The following is a 17,335-nucleotide window of genomic DNA, read 5'->3' on the forward strand; positions in this document are numbered from 1 at the left end:
GCTCTACCGAGGACAAGACGTCGTTGTCATTGCCTCGTCCACCCCTCTCGAAGACTCCTTAGACGAAGGCAAGTTCATGGTAGTCATTATTACCTAAGCCAGAATGAATCGAACAATGTTACAAGAATTTAGATGAAAAAGGTAAAAATGACGTGAAAGACCCACCATATATATAGGCAGAGAATCATGGACGTAGGAGCCACCCTAGCTGTTGGATGAAACAAGATCCAACGGTTCAATTCAGAAAACTCTATAACTTCCTCCTATTAGTTTTGTAATTCAAGCTTTAATGTTTGTCAGTTTTGTTAGTTAAATACCGTTTTACTATTATTGTTGTATGTTACATATATAAACATTCTGTAACTCTTTGTCAAGACAGTTCTTTTCTCTTTATTACATTTCTTTCACAATCATTGTTACATCTTCTCTGCCTATCTCATTTTCTGCTATCAGTTTTCTCTGCATCACCTTTTCTACTATCAATGGTATCTAGAGCTTTGGTCGAGGAAAGGGCCTAAGGTGAATTGTGGGTTAATCCGGGTACAGTGCGATTGCACCACGTGAGTTTGAAAGATCAAAGAAAGAAGCTCTTTGGGCAGGAAAGAAGAAGGATCATGGCTGATTTTTCTATGATAAATCTTCCCATTCTTACAGATAAAAATTGGAGCAGGTGGAGTACACAGATGCGGGTTTTGTTTCGAGTTCAAGATGTCATCAGTGTGGTTGAAGGACAGGATTCTGCGGTTGATTTCCACAGTTCAGAGGATCAGAAGGAGATGCATCGAAAGAAAGATGATAAAGCTTTACTGATAATTCACCAATGTGTGGACGACACACATTTTGAAAAAAATCCAAAATGCGAATACAACAAGGGAAGCGTGGAATATCTTGGTCCGTTGTCATGCTGGAAGGGAGAAGATTAAGAAAGTAAGATTGCAAACACTGAGAAGACAGTATGAATTGCTGCAAATGGAGGACAATGACAAGGTCAGTGAGTATTTCAATAGAATTTTGTGTCTTACCAATCAAATGAAAGGTTGTGGTGAAAAGCTCACTGATTTAATGATAATGGAGAAAATAATGAGATCATTACCTAGACGGTTTGATTTCATTGTTGTTGCAATCGAAGAATCTAAAGATCTTGCAGAGTTAAAGATCGAAGAACTTCAGAGTTCTTTAGAGGCTCATGAGATGAGGCTCTTGGACAGAGATCCTATCAAAGGTAATGAGCAAGCGTTGAAGGTCCAACACATCAGAGGAGAAGGAAAGAAGATGTATAAGAATTGGAAAGGCAAGTCTGCTACACAAAAGAAATGGAAGAATAATGACAATTCAGATGATCATGAAGAAAAAAGTGAGTCATCTGAGAGAAAAAGTGGTTCAAGGAAGAACTATAAGAAGAAAGACAAGAGAAATATAGAATGTTTCTCCTGTCATAAGATGGGACATTTTGCCTGAGTGTTACTCGAATAAGGATAAACAATACAAGAAAGAGTATAATAAAGAGGTTCATCTTGTCAAGGAAGAATCTGACTCAGAACCGTTAATTCTGATGGTTACAACGTTTCCAGAAGATTCACCATCGTTGAATAAATCTTGGTATTTAGATTCAGGATGTTCAAATCACATGACGTGTAATAGAGAGTGGTTGATTAATCTGGATGAATCTAAGAAAAGCAAGGTAAGATTTGCAGATAACAACACATTAAGAGTAGAAGGAATTGGAAATGTTACTATAAAGAAAAAAGATGGATTGCACGGGACTATAGAAAATGTTCTGTTTGTGCCAGAAATGAAGTGCAACTTACTGAGTTTGGGTCAATTGATAGAAAAGGGCTTTACAGTGATTATGGGAAACAACAATCAAGTGGAAGTGTTTGATAAAAACAAAAAGTTGATTTTGAGAAGTAAAATCTCGAAGAACCGCACGTTTCAAGTCTGTATGGATATGGTTGAAAACTTACAGTGTTTGTCTACGGTAAAGGAAGATGAGAACTGGAAATGACATTTGAGGTTTGGGCATCTCAACTTTCAAGATTTACAGAAGCTAAGTAAGAAAAATATGGTTTTTGGACTGCCAGATATTATTCTACCAGAGAAATCGTGTGAATCATGCATTGTTGGGAAGCAAACGAGAAGACCGTTTCAAGCACAATTGGAAATGAGATCCAAAGAACGACTTGAAGTTTTACACTCAGATATATGTGGACCTCTAGAAGTGCCAACGCTGGCTGGAAATAGATATTTTATCACTTTCATTGACGAATATAGTAGAATGATATGGGTTTATCTCATCAAATTGAAAAGTGAAGCTCTTGAGATGTTTAGAAGATTCAAGGTCAGCGTAGAAAGAGAGACAGGAAGACAGATTAAAATTCTGAGAACAGACGGTGGGGGTGAATACACTTCATCTGAGTTTGAGATTTTTTGTCAGGGTTACGGAATAGAACACGAGGTAACCGCACCTTATACGCCTCAACACAATGGTTTGGCAGAAAGAAGAAATAGGACCATAATGAATATGGCCAAGTGTATGTTGAGAGAGAAGGTTGTGCCACGCGAGTTGTGGGGAGAAGCTGTGTCAACGGCTGTCTATGTGCTCAACAGGTGTCCGACGAAAAGGTTGCCAGGCAAGGTTCCACATGCAATTTGGACAGGTATGAGACCTTCTGTAAAACACTTTAAAGTTTTTGGATCTTTGGCATTTTGTCACATTGCAGATCAGAAGAGATTGAAGCTTGGAGACAAAGGAGAGGCTATGGTGTTTGTTGGGTATCATTCAACCGGTGCATACAAGTTCTTTGATCCTGTAAAGAGAAAGATGTCAATTAGCAGGGATGTGATCTTTCTTGAAGACGAAAGCTGGGATTGGAACTCCAATCAGTCGAGCCTAAAGAAAACGAAAACTATGATGCATGTACCAAAGCAGGATAGAGTAGATATTGATACAGCAGGAATTTCTGAAAGCAGCATTGAAGATGAAGATTCTGCAGAAGTCTCAGGAAGACCAAGAAGGCAACCGGCAAGACCTTCCAGATTTTATGAATACGAGATGTACTCAGATGCAGGAGTAGATGAAGAGGGTGATATCATTCACTTGGCTTTGATGGCTGGAAGTGAACCGTTGGATGTAGATGAGGCTCTTGCGCAACCTATTTGGAAGGAAGCCACTGAAGAAATTAAATCAATTGAGAAGAATAATACGTGGAAGTTAGTTAAGTTGCCACTCGGAAAACAATGCATTGGAGTGAAATGGGTTTTCAAGAAAAAGTTAAATCCAGATGGCACAATATCAAAGCATAAAGCCAGACTCGTGGCAAGAGGATTCCTACAAAGACGAGGAGTAGATTTTACAGAAGTATATGCACTTGTGGCAAGGTTAGAAACAATTCGATTGGTTATTAGTATTGCTTGTGCTAGAAAATGGACATTATTCTCACTTGATGTAAAATCTGCTTTTTTACATGGTCCTTTGGAAGAGGAGGTATATGTCCAGCAACCTCCTGGATTCAGCAAAGAGGACAAGAAGCATTTAGTGTATAAACTGCATAAGGCTCTATATGGGTTGAGGCAAGCTCCCAGAGCATGGAACAAACGAATTGATGCATTCTTTATCAGTCAAGGGTTCAATAAGTGTGCTGTTGAACATAGTTTGTATGTGAAAGATAGTGACAGCGGAGGGAAAATGATAGTCTGTCTCTATGTGGATGATCTGTTGGTGACTGGGTCAAGTTTGAAGGAAATTGATGAGTTCAAGCAGATGATGAAAGCTGAGTTTGAGATGACAGATCTCGGGAGGCTTAGCTACTTCTTAGGGATGGAGTTTATGCATACATCCACCGGTTTAATAATGCATCAAAAGAAATATGTGAAGGACTTGTTGGAGAAATTCAACATGAACTGCTGTAATGAAGCCAGAAGTCCACTCGAGGTAAATGTGAGACTAAACATAGATGACGATGAAGAAGGCATAAATGAAACTGATTATAGACAACTTGTTGGATCTCTTCGTTTTTTATGCAACAGCAGGCCAAATTTAATGTTCGGAGTTGGTTTGATTAGTAGGTTCATGTGCAAGCCAAAGAAAAGTCACATGACAGCAGCCAAGCGCATGCTCAGATATATCAAAAAGACTTCAGATTATGGCATACTATTTCCTTATGGTATGAAGCAGGAAGAATTAAGCATAGTTGGATACACTGATTCTGATTTTGGTGGAGATCAGGTTGAAAGAAAAAGTACATCTGGGAATATATTTTTGGCAAAACACCCAATTTTGTCCCCACTTTGGTTCGGAAATCTCAAGTTAGTCCCTTTATAGAAAAGTGAGTTGAATGGATCCTTACTTGTAATTAATTGACTCTAATGAGTCCCTTCCGTTAAATAGAAGGAAACGAAGTTAGTGGACTGATGATGTGGCAGTTGTCTTTGGTGAGGTGTCAATTCGCCGGCGACGTCACTTATGGTGAGATACCAGATAATACTGTTTCAGAGTTCCAGTTTGTTGTGGGTAATCTGGAAACTCCACCAGCGTGCCATGGGTTGGCTGGAAACTCCATGGGGTACCCAGGTTTGGCCAGAAACACAGTTGGGAGCTCTGGATTAGAAAGCCACCAAAGGAGAAGAAACCATCATTTAGCCTTTGAAAGATATGTAAGGGGAATACAGTCAGATAAAATTTGAAGGGCAAAATTGCAAGAGATCCCTTCCTCTATAAGGGTTTCATATTTGTTGTCATAAGGTTGTCGGTTCTCCAAATACAATGGCTAGCTTTTGTTGTATGATTGTTCTCCTGAGGCCAACAAATGGGCAGCATTTTTCCCTAGTGACTGGTTTTCTTGAAATTAAGGCCAAATAAACAGCAATCCATGTAACCAAATCAGCTAAAAGTTAGCTCCTCATTGTATGAACCCTTTGAAATTAAAATACAGATATGTACGGGTAGGCTTCTTACAAGCTGCAACTTCCCCCTTCTTCAAATATACAAGTGGTTTCCCATTTGTCCCAAATTCCAGTTAAGAAAGACAATTGGATCTTCTTTGACCAGACTTGCCACATAAATTAAGATTCATCCAACACAACAAGTTAATCCAGGAGAGAAGCGATAGGGAAAGGAATTAACTCAGGGAATAGTTTGGGCAATGAAAAGGGTTAGCCATAGAGAATGCAGCTTGGGAAAACCAATTGGTTTTGCAGCAACAGTTTCCAACATTCATTTTTACAGAAAGCAAGGAATCCTCATAGCCAAAAGCCATTAAAGTAATCCCCCAAGGCACAGAGATGCCCAGGCCCTCAATTATGCTCGGGCTCTCTAGAAAAATTAATGGATCGTGCATTGCTGTTGAAAAATTGCGGAGGTTGGCCCTACCGAGAAGCAGCGTCGGCGTGGCACAGAGACACGAGAGCGAAGGGGAGAAGCCAGGGCTCGATTCCGACGGTGGAGGCAACTCGCGACGGACTGCGCGGAGGAGGTGGCGACGCGCGTGCAGGGCCAACCCCTCCCTGGGTTACCATTTTCGAAGAAGAACGAGCGCGAGAGAAAAGGACAGCTCACCAAAGACAACTGCCACATCATCAGCCCACTAACTCCGTTTCCTTCTATTTAACGGAAGGGACTCATTAGACTCAATTAATTACAAGTAAGGATCCATTCAACTCACTTTTCTATAAAGGGACTAACTTGAGATTTCCAAACCAAAGTGGGGACAAAATTGGGTGTTTTGCCTATATTTTTTGTGAACAAGGCACCCATATCATGGAGTTCTAAGAAGCAAACTGTCATCGCCCTATCCAGTTGTGAAGCAGAATACATAGTCGGTTGTGCTGCTGCTTGTCAAGGGGTGTGGTTGAATGAGTTGCTGATGGAATTGCAAATTCAGAAAGGAAGATCTGTAGAATTGAAGATGGACAACACTTCAGCTATCAGTTTGGCAAAGAATCCGGTTAGTCATGGGAGAAGTAAACACATTGAAGTTAAATACCACTTCTTACGTGATATGGTTAACAGAGGCAAGATTGAACTGGTGCATTGCAAAACTGATATTCAGTTGGCAGATTTGTTTACAAAAGCTCTAGATTCTGCCAGGTTTGAGTATCTCAGAAAGGAGGTTGGAGTTGTGACACCAAAAGGCTTGAATTAATGAGGTGTATTAGTTTTGTAATTCAAGCTTTAATGTTTGTCAGTTTTGTTAGTTAAATACCGTTTTACTGTTATTGTTGTATGTTACATATATAAACATTCTGTAACTCTTTGTCAAGACAGTTCTTTTCTCTCTATTACATTTCTTTCACAATCATTGTTACATCTTCTCTGCCTATCTCATTTTCTATTATCAGTTTTCTCTGCATCACCTTTTCTGCTATCACCTCCAGCGCGAGAAACGAAAAACCTCATCCAGCAGTTCAAATTAGATGACTTTGTAACTCCCTCCCAGCACGAGAAACGAGAAATTCCTGTCAGCGGTTACGGTTTCAAAAATAAATCATCCTAAGAACTAGACCGCACGTACGAGTAAGCCAGAATTCATAAAGTCCTTCACCGATTCTTCTCGGCTCAGGCGTGGGGGACCTGTGTACCTTATAGACCGGTCAGTATATGTCACTCGGTCGATCAACTACATAGAAAGTCAACTCTAAAAATCCCAAAACAATGTTAATCGAAAGATTTCAAAATTCGATTAACAAAGTAAAAAAACATGTTTAGATGACATTGGATCGTGATTAGGTGAATCTTAATCAAAAGCTTATTTCAAAATTTATAAATACAAAGGTAAAGTTAGGTGATTATATTTATTAAACATTTAAGATTAACTGTAATAATCGATCGATATAATTAAAAATTGATTTGAGCGTTGGAATGTCTTTAGTATATATTCAACCGCTCAGACTTAGACTTTTTTAAAGAAAATTTGACAAGAGATTGAAAAAGAAATAATTTAAAATAAGTAATTGGTTAAAAGTATAAAAATATACTTCTCAACCTTACATACCACCGAAACATATTATAATTTTGTTTATATAAATTATTTGTTTTTTCAATCACTTCTAAATTGTTTCAATTCATTAAAAAAATAAATAATAATTTAGATTAATATATATGTAATTTTTTAATAAATATTTTTTATTTATTTTAATTAAAATATAATATATAAGATTAATAATTTTGTATATATAATTTTTTTTTATTATTAAATATTGAGTTCTATTATAAAATAAAATATGTGCATTGAACGGAATAAATACCAGTGATTCTACATCATATTAAAATAGGTACAGATAGAATGTTTGCCACTTCAAAATGAGTGAAAGAATTATGAGGCTTGTAGCAAATTAGCAATTAATGCAAATGAAGTTGCAGCACATGCAATAAACAATGAGGAATACATTGTGAAACAATTAATTCTCTTACTTGATTAACCTACAAATGTTTATTATTTTAAAATAAAAATATTGTTTTAGAAGTATTAAATAGACGTGGAGCTAAAAACATGGTGTTTATTTATCATCACCCTTCATCTATTACTGATTCTATGGACATAGATCTATCGGAGTCCTATACATTGACGATGTTACAACATTCAGAACCTCACACCTGTAAGTTTTATCTATCTATGCATCTATTCATTTGGCCACACAATCAGACCCTTCGCCTCTACCACAAGAGTCCCTCTCTATGTTCAAAAACATCAGAATCAAAACAAACCCAACCAGTACTAACAATAAAATCCCCGAATAACAAATCCCAAACTGTGGACCCCACCTCCCCTTAGGTAACAAACTAAAACATAACAATCAAACATTAATCAACGTTAAGTAAGATGTTTCTATCCCCTTCAACCCCTCTTTCTCCATATTCTGTAACCATTTGATGTTTTTCTTGTTGCAATGACCGCTTAAGGAATTAGTAGCTACGAATCTTTTGCAGCCGTTTTAACCAAGATTTCCCACAGCCGTTGGATCTCTCCTACGACATCATCGGACGGTAACCGAAACCTGCAGCAAGGACACGTGTTCCTCTTCCCAAGCCACGGTAAGATACACACCCAATGAAACAAGTGCTGACATGGCAACTCGCACACGTCCCTCCCTATTGTCATCTCCTCTCTGCATATCGCACACTCTATCCCACCGGCCCTCACCTCCACCGATGGCAGCGCCACCACCGCCGTAGCCGACGCAGCCACCTCCCCCGATTCCTTTCCTCCGCCGCATTCCAGTGCACCGACGAGTCTCCAGCAGCGCGTCACGGTCTCCACGAAGGGAATCAGCGCCGTCGAGCCCGTGCATGACCCAAAGGGTGCAAAGGAAAGAGTCAACAATGAATCGGAGAAGATGGTGCTGAGGTTGACCCTCCATTGGGAAAAGGGTGCCTCGAGGGCATGTGGATTGTGGTTGTGCGTTTCGCAAAGGAGGAGGAGGAGAAGCGCAGCGTCGAGGTCGCGCTGCCTCGTGGCTGTGGACAGCGACGGGGAGGTGGCAGTGAGGAGGTGGAGAAAGGAGAGGAGGTGGCGGGCGATGAGAAGCGTCTTCTGGGAGAGAGAGAGGTTGTGGAGGTGGTGGAGGGTTAGAGAGAAGAGCGTTGGGGAAGAAAGGAGGAAGGCGAGACGGCGATGGTGGTGGAGCGTAGTGGATAGAATGGAGTGGGTGAGATCTGAGAATTGGGAAGGGGTGAGGGTGGAGAGTGCCGCCATGATGATAGATGTTGATGTTTCTTCCATTGTGGGATCATGTGCTTTTGGACTTTGCTTTTCAGACCATGGAGGAGGAAGAAGAATATGGCTTTTTATGTACGTGGGTGAGTGTGTTGGGGTATTACCGATTATTACTAAAATAAATAGACAACTATGTCTTCCACTCTTGATTGTATTGACCAATGTGTCCTCCGTTTGTTTCCTTTTCTAACTTCTACCGTCATAAGACTATTATCTTCTAGGTCGGTTGTCCGTTATATTTTTAGGAAGATATGATTGGAAACGTCACTGCTTGACATTCTACTTCATCATTCCGTATGTGTAATTCTGACAACCATTCGCAGGAGGTAATAATGATTCTAGTTCTAAATAGTTTAATTGTATTATTGTCAGGTTATATATTAAATTAAAGTAATAAATACACGGATTGGTAGAATGAAACATACACTGAAGAGATCTTCATTAGTAACAATACATACCATCTGATACTCTTTGACTTAGTCATTAATGTTCTGAACATCAATAATCTGTTGCATATAGCAGTCATAATCAAATACGTAGTGAACGGAGAGAAAAATATTAACAATCCTGACCTTTAAATTCTAGATTAATGTAAAATATGCAATTAAACACATTAAAATATGTTCAATAGTTAAAAAAAAAATTCTAAACTTCAAATCAATCAGTCCTGAATGTAGGTAGTAACAGATGGATTTTATTTAGTTATTGAAGGCAGTAGAAAATCCACGACAATTATGTTGAATGTGGAATAAATAAAGATGGTGTGACCTTGTGGTCATGGTGACCTAATGGTGGCAAAGTTTGTCCTCACGTTAAATGTCCAGAGCAAGCACGTTTCTTACTCTAGTGCTTTCCATTTTCTCTCAGATGTTTTCTCCCGACCGAATTTGCTAGGGTCAACAAAACAAGCAGAAGAGGAAGTTCCTTCATGGCCCATGCTCATGGCTAGTTCCTCTTGTCACTAAACCAAATTTACAAAACGAATACAATAATGTAGAAGAATTGGGCATCTTCATTATCTCATCCTTTGTTTACATGCGCACATCTAATTTCTCAAAGCTCCAGTGTCTCTACCTACCATAGTGGAAACCTTGCAAATTGCTTTCGTGGCGCGATGAAGTATTTACTGGGATCGTGTGCATTCTGGAGAAAATATTAAAATATAATGCCTCGTAGCCATTAGCCCATTGCCTATTATTGAGAAAGAGGGCACAATGTTGGCAACTCAGGCTATGATTAAAGGAAAGGATATTTAACAGATCTTGGATGCTTTAATAGCAAGAAAAGAGACACGAATAGGGTAAAGATGTGAAAAGGAACAGGTGGATGCAAGACAAGCCCCACAAAATAAGACTATACAAATTAAACAATTATGTTTCCTGTGTTAAATTCCAACTGGCAGCGTCAAAATCAATGCTGAATGAATTCCCCCAAGTCTGAGCTCACCAATTTGGCGATCTCCCAAAAATCTTCAAGCCATTTTCAACAGAAAGTGTCCCTTTGTTGTAGCTTTACAAAAAATATTAGGTCCCCATCTCCGTGTCTACTTAAATATCATAAATTTTAAAGAGAAAGAAAAAAGTATTCGTCCTGAAATTTGGGATCCCAACTCGCATAACATGACCACACTGTGGATTTCTTTTACAATAAATCAAACTACTGATACAATGGAAACTGGTAAGTTCCCCAAGACCCATTTCAGTAATGTTTCCTTTAGCCCAAACAAAGTATTTAACGGCAAGGAAGCTCCTTTGCCCAAAAAATAATATCTGGGAACTAGGGCAAAAGTTATTGCTGCCAGCCAGACTATAACTTTTCGCTTAATCACAGAATTGTGTCATCAGTCACAACCTACCTGGACAAATCAGAGTAGCTTTATCAAACAAAGCAGTCTTAACTGAACCCACGAAGCAAGCAAGGGTAGAATCTCAGTTCCCAAAAGAAAAATGTTCAAGTACCCCCTGGAGTCATGCGGTTCTAGGCCTAGACTATCTTGGGTGAAAAATTATCAATCAGCAAGCATAAATTTAGTATACACAGTAAGGCTTGATAAAAAGGGGAGTTGATTCCTAACCTAGTGCACCCAGTAAAGCTTGATATTTTGGCTGAGTATTTTGATAAATGTGTTATTTAGTTTCAGCATCTCAGAAGTTGAGTGACCGCTTTTTCTCTGCCTCTACTAGAGATGAATGACCATATTTCAGTACAAGCTACCACATAAAGTTATTAACTGAAAATTCCCGTAGTCTAACTCTTCCTGTAAAACATATCCTTCTCCCCTCGTCAAACCAAACAACCTTCCAGCAACGCCTAAATTTCATCAGATCTACCATTGGACACATCCTTGGCAACGAAATTCAGTAACCCTCCACTCGTTTCAATCCAGCTACTTCCACGGACCTTCTGTAACCCAATTGCTTTCATTCTTTCCCTAACCTCCCTAGCTTGTTCCCATTTCCCAGCATTTGATAATAAATTGGCCATGATCATGTAATTCCCAGTATTTTCAGGCTCGATCTCAAACAAATGATCACAAGCAAACTTTCCCACTTCAACATCACCATAAATCGAAGCCCCGTGCAGCAGAGCACCCCAAACTTTAGCACTTGGTTTAATTGCCATTTCAGAAATGAATAGTGTAGCTTCTGAGAGTTTTCCAGCTCGACTAAGAACACCCACCATGCACGCATAGTGCTCTACCAAGGGTTCAAAGCCACACTGTGAAGGCATCGAATTAAAGATATCCCAAGCTTCATCGACCAATCCGGAATGAGCACAGGCTGTCAATACAGAAGTTAAAGTCACCGGATCAGGTTGAATTCCTTGATTTAGCATCTGACTATACAGACTAAGTGCCAAACCAGCATCACCATGAGCAGCGTAAGCAGATATAATCGATGTCCAAATAACCAAACTCTTATTCGGTGAAAGATCAAAAACCCTTTTTGCCCCATGAATATATCCGAGCTTTGCATAAGCATCAATAATGGAGGTTGCCACATATACATTTTGCTCATAACCTCTCCTTATAGCATAACCATGAACCTCTTTCCCTCCTCGAAGGTTTGAGAAATACGAAAAAGAAGGAAGAACGCTAGCAAGTGTAACAGCATTGGGACACAAACCAGAACCCTGTATATCCCGTAACAAATCAAATAACCCTTCAAACTCTTCATTCTGAACCATACCAGAAATCACAGCATTCGACATATTCAATCCAGGGTTCTCCACCCCTCGAAAAATATTCATGGCTTCTTCCACAAACCCGTAATCCATGTACCCTGAAATAATTGCCCCATAAGTAACCTCATCCTTCTCCCGCATTTCTTCAAACAACTCCCGCGCATACTCCAAATGACCACACTTGGCATACATAGCGACCACAGCATTTGAAAGCGAAATATCCATCTCAATTCCATTCTCCTCCACGAAACGGTGTACCTCAATTCCAAACGTAAGGTCCATGGACTGCCCACATGCCTGCATCATGCTCATCGCGGTAACCACATTGGGTGCGACCCCGGAAGCAGCCAACATCTCCATGTACAACCTCTTACACTCGTCGTAATACATCCTCTGAGAATACCCACCAATCATCGCGTTCCACGTCACGGTGTCTCTGTTGGACATTCCGTCGAACACCTTCCGCGCAAGCCAAACCTCATCGCACCTGCAGTAACACGTTATCAACGCGTTGAGAATAAAAATATCCGAGTCAAACCTGCGACGAAGAACGAAACAGTGAACCTCTTTCGCCAAATTGGGGCTACAAAACGACGACGGAATAGTCTTCAAAATGCAGGATATCGTGAAGTTATCGGGGGAGGCGTTGGCGTTTGAGGAGGAGGTGAACGACACAAATAGATTAAGCGCGTCGCGGAACATTGCGTTGAAGGAGTAGCCAAGGAGCATGGCGTTCCATGTGAAGGTGTTTCTGCGGGGAGTCGCGTCGAACACCTTGCGCGCTTCGTGCGCGTGGTCGGACTTGGAGTATAAGAGGATGAGTTTCGAGGCGAGGAAGTTATCGGGTTTGACGGAGAGAAGGATGAGGCGAGCGTGGAGCTGCCTCCCCTGGCGGAGGAGGCGGTGGTCAGAGCAGTACTGAATGGCGGAGCCATAGGCGGAGAAGTCGACGCCGGGGCGGGAGAGCCGTTGTCTGAGGTTGCCGGTTTGAAATTGAAGGGTCGGAGCCACCAGGCTACGGATCCCCATTCATTGATTCATAGAGGGCACTTGCAAAATTCGAATTTTCACCCGTTGCTCCGTATTCAACAATAATAAATCATGGGCTGGGTCTTAGGCCCAATTCATTTTTAAGGGCCCTTTCAGCTTGCAGCCCCATGAAGTTGTAAAATGATATATTTGTTCTTATCCTCTTTACTTCGTCTTCTACTTCTTCTTCCTCCACTCGAACTCTTCTCTCTCACCCTTATTTTCTTTTTGCAACAGTCTCACTGTCCTCCCCCTATTCATTTAGAAATATACATTCTGAAAAGTTTCCAGATTAATCAATCTGAAGCTAAAACTGAAAATCACATACTAAAGGGTAAAATTGGGATTTAAACGTTTATGGAGGTGTCGGTTGATACTATGGTGGTGTAGGAAGAAGCTGTCGGTGTTTTTGTTGCTCAAAGGTTTTGTCAGCTACATAAACTCTAAGAATAAAAAGATATTTTTGTTTTGTTTTTAAATTTAAATCAATTGGTGCCAACTATTCCATTATTTTTAGATGCACAGCTACTATTCAAATTGAGAAAATTTTACTAGAAGATCTATTATCAAATTACCATAATTAACACACTTTTTTAAATGTATAATAAAAAGTAAGTCCTAATTATTATTAGAAAAATAATAAATAGTACTTGAATTTAATTATCCATTTTAGTAGTTTTTATTAATGATTTAATTAGTGATCGATTTTTTATTTTTTATTTTAGTGACCTTATGACTAAATTTTCAGGATCTTCGTCACTAAAATGATCACTTATTAATTTTGAACTTTTTTTATAAACAAATAATTAAAAAAGTATAATTTAAAAAAATTATTTTAGTTTTATTCCCCTCGTTTCTCGCTCTCTCCCTCTTCTCATTCACGGTTCTTTTTTTAAAATTCCTCATATAGTATTATATTTATTGTTTTTTAACAAGTCGGAATTTGGTTTATAAGAAAACGAATTTTGACTTTCAATTTCGTGAATATAGCTGGATTATATGTCGGAATGAGGTTCTCGAGAACATAGTTTCGAACATCTTTATTTTTTCTTTAAAGGTCAGAATTTGGTTTTTGAGGAGTTGAATTCCTAGCTTAAATTTCGTGAATCTTGATTGGGTTAGTCGGAACTCGGTTGATGGAAAACCAATTTCCGAACTGAGTTTCTATCTTATTTTTGTTCATTACAGATCGAAATTTGGTCCTTGAGTAAATTTCGAAGTCGTGTTCATGAACCTTATTCTAGCTACCAATAAGAAGACGTTTTTCGGAAAACTGAATTTTGAGCTGGTTGTGTGGTTTTTTTTATTTTTATAATGAGAATTCGGTTTCCTAAGAGACAAATTCCAACCTTATTTTTCATTAAGACCAACTGGGCTACTACTCGGAACTCTGACTTTATTTATTTTTATTTTATATTTCATTCAAATGAAGAGTTGGGAATCAAAAAAAGTTATATTTTTGTGATGAAAAAGTATTTAGTTATAGTTTTGAAATATTTTTTTTTTTACTTTCATTTATTAATCCATAGGAGATAGGAATAAAAGAAAAATGTATAAGTATACCAAACAAATATAAATTTCATTACTTTTAATTAAATCATTATAAGACTATTATAAAATAGAAATACGAATTTTATTGCTCAAATTTAAACCATCACAAGGTTGTAATAAAATTCAAATACATAAAGAAATGGAGATTACATTGCCTTATTTACAAAACATCTCAACGATTAACATTAATCACTCCACTATCATCAGTGGATGATGAACTACAAACATCATCAGACATCTCAATCTTCATAAAATTCATATAAAAAGATATTGTCTTCTAATGACTTAAGTGTGACTCTCTTAGTTCCAACAAATGAATTCTAATGATATGACACATTTGATAGTAACCTCATTTGGAAAAGTATAGAAGACAAACCTTTCATCTTCAAAATTTACAATATCATCAAAGGAATTGAAATCATCCATCTCATAAAAAAATCATGTTTACTTCTTCTACCAAACAACACCACAACTTCTAAACATATTAGGAACATCCTTTTATAATACTAAAATATGAACCATGAGAAGCAAAGTAACCCTTATTTGGAAATTTGTCATCAAACAATTCAATTTAGATTAGATTAGATTATGAACTTGATAAAACTTTAGTTGTGAGTTTTATTGGATAAGCATAAAAAGAACTTAATCTTTCAATGAATGTTCACATTGGTAGATGCTTTAACAACCCAATCTGACAATGAATGCTACATGACTACTTTATTGGGTAAGCATGCCAAAAACATTTTTGCTTTCAGTGTAGTTTAATCTTACATTATGTAGAAGATGTTCTAATGATTTAGTCTCTCAATAAATGTTTTCACATGTACTTTGTCACAAAGACAAGACTTAATACCATTATTAGTTAAGTATCTAAGTAGAAAACAATGTGTAGCAAAGGTGTTTGGTGCACTATTTTTAGTAACAAACCAATCATGGGCCAGGTCCATTCTCGCGTTGCACTTTCAAGCCTCTTTAATCCCCCCGTAGTCTTCAGAGCTTGGGGGCTACTATACTAGGGGAACCTAAGAATGTCCAATAACCTAAGATAATGGATTTTTTCTTGCAAAGGCTAGTGTATTATATGTCTAGTACACCTCAACCCCAAGAGGTCAATGATAATGTTGAATTTTACCTATATTTCTTTTATGAATAAGTAAACAAAATCAACTTTGGAATGCAGCTGGAGTACAGCTGAGCGCTCTGTTACTGGAATATTGCCGTTGGGTGCAGTTGAGCGGTGGCGATGCTGATATGGCAAAGTTGGTCTATTTAACTCAGAAACGCAAAGAACTTTGCATCTTTTGACACCCAGACACGTTTTCTCTCATTTGGAGCACCTGGAGGTGAGCTAGGAGCTGTGGAAACAGTCCATCTTCTTCCTTGAGTCTTCTTCCTTCTTCCATTTCCACCATTGTTGTAAGCTCAAGTTCTCCATTCATGGAGAGCTAGTTTCATTGTTGTTGAGGGATTGATGTAGCCATTGAACTCTTATGTAAACCACTGTGTTTTGAATGAATATATGTCTCTTTCATTGATTGTTAGTGTTTAATTCCTTTTCTTAATGTTTGTTGTGAAGTTGTTACTCATGACATGATTGTAGGGTTTGCTTGATATTGGGAAATGTTGGATAAATCTGGACTTGGATTGAACACCTAAAGGAAATAGTATCTAGGGATAGAACTAGGACCTTTGGTTGTCTTAAATCTTAATTCTTAATGCGGAAATAGTTGTTAGGTCTTCCAAGGGATTGAAGCCTAATAAAGAAGTGTAGACTCTCTCTACCAAAGGATTGTGTTTGAGTAATTTAGTAGATTGACATTGGCATATTAATGAAGAGGAAGTGATTTTCTATACATAAGAGTGAAGTAGGTGAAATCATAGTCCCAACAATATCATTCCATATCATTTCAAATCTTTCCATTTCCAAGTGTTTGAGTATCAAAGATCACTTTTATCATTTATGTTGCATGTTTACTTTAATTGCACTAAAACCCAAATTATGAAGCATTCTTTAGTCTAAGTTAGTTGGAAATTATACGATTGTGTGGTGACACGAGTCTCTTGGAAAACGATATCCGGTCTTACTGGTTTTATTACTTGAAACGATTTGGTATACTTGCCAAAGTCTCAACAATCAATGAAACCTTAACAAAACTCCCAACTAGTACATCTTGAATTTAAGGGGCTAGTGTACATATATGCCTAGTAGGCCTTGGCATAGGAGGTCGAAGACACCTCGACAAGACTCTCAACTAACATGTCTCGACTTTTGGGAGGCTACTACACGTATATGTCTAGTACACCTTAACCCAGGAGGTCAAAGATACTTCGACAAAACTCTCGACCAAGTACATCTCGGCCCCCAAGATGGTCGAGGACACCCCGCCATGTGCTACAAAATCAACGACATGTATATCATTATTGTGGTACGAATCTACCTAGGCGAAAGGACAAATTACAAAAGAAATTAATGATAATAGACATACTAAGAAAACTCTAAAAGGAGGTAATCATGTAAGGCTTAAACCTAATAAGTAAGGTCCATTTAAGTATTATAAATAGTCATTGTTCATGAAGTAAAGATAAATAGACATACTAAAAAATCTCTAAAACAAGGTAATCATGTGATACTTATACCTAATAAGTAGGTCCATTTAAGTAATATAAATAGTCATTATTCATAAAACATGTTAGTGATTTTATTTATTGTGATATGACTATTTACGGCTAAACATAAGATTAATATACTTCTAAGTATATCTTTACCTAATAGAACTAGTGATTTTATTTATTGTGATATGACTATTTACGACTAGTAACTAACATGATATCTTAATCTAAATATAAGATTAATATACTTC

At 38.1% G+C, this 17,335-nt stretch overlaps 1 protein-coding gene and 2 pseudogenes across 1 annotated transcript; 1 reads left to right on the forward strand and 2 right to left on the reverse strand.

The window, feature by feature from the left end:
• Positions 1-614: 614 nt before the first annotated feature.
• Positions 615-1,458, forward strand: LOC148202404 (uncharacterized; annotated as a pseudogene).
• Positions 1,459-7,474: 6,016 nt separating this feature from the next.
• LOC148202405 (E3 ubiquitin-protein ligase SGR9, amyloplastic pseudogene) lies at positions 7,475-9,051 on the reverse strand (annotated as a pseudogene).
• Positions 9,052-10,299: 1,248 nt separating this feature from the next.
• LOC124833105 (pentatricopeptide repeat-containing protein At2g37310-like) lies at positions 10,300-12,981 on the reverse strand. The gene has a single exon (XM_047307489.2). The coding sequence runs from the start codon at positions 12,921-12,923 to the stop codon at positions 11,022-11,024; it is 1,902 nt and encodes a 633-aa protein (XP_047163445.2). The 5' UTR covers positions 12,924-12,981; the 3' UTR covers positions 10,300-11,021.
• Positions 12,982-17,335: the final 4,354 nt, after the last annotated feature.

The sequence above is a fragment of the Vigna umbellata genome, chromosome 3 (genome assembly GCF_029865625.1).
Source record: "Vigna umbellata cultivar VRB3 chromosome 3, Vumbellata_1.0, whole genome shotgun sequence".
Taxonomy (NCBI): domain Eukaryota; kingdom Viridiplantae; phylum Streptophyta; class Magnoliopsida; order Fabales; family Fabaceae; genus Vigna; species Vigna umbellata.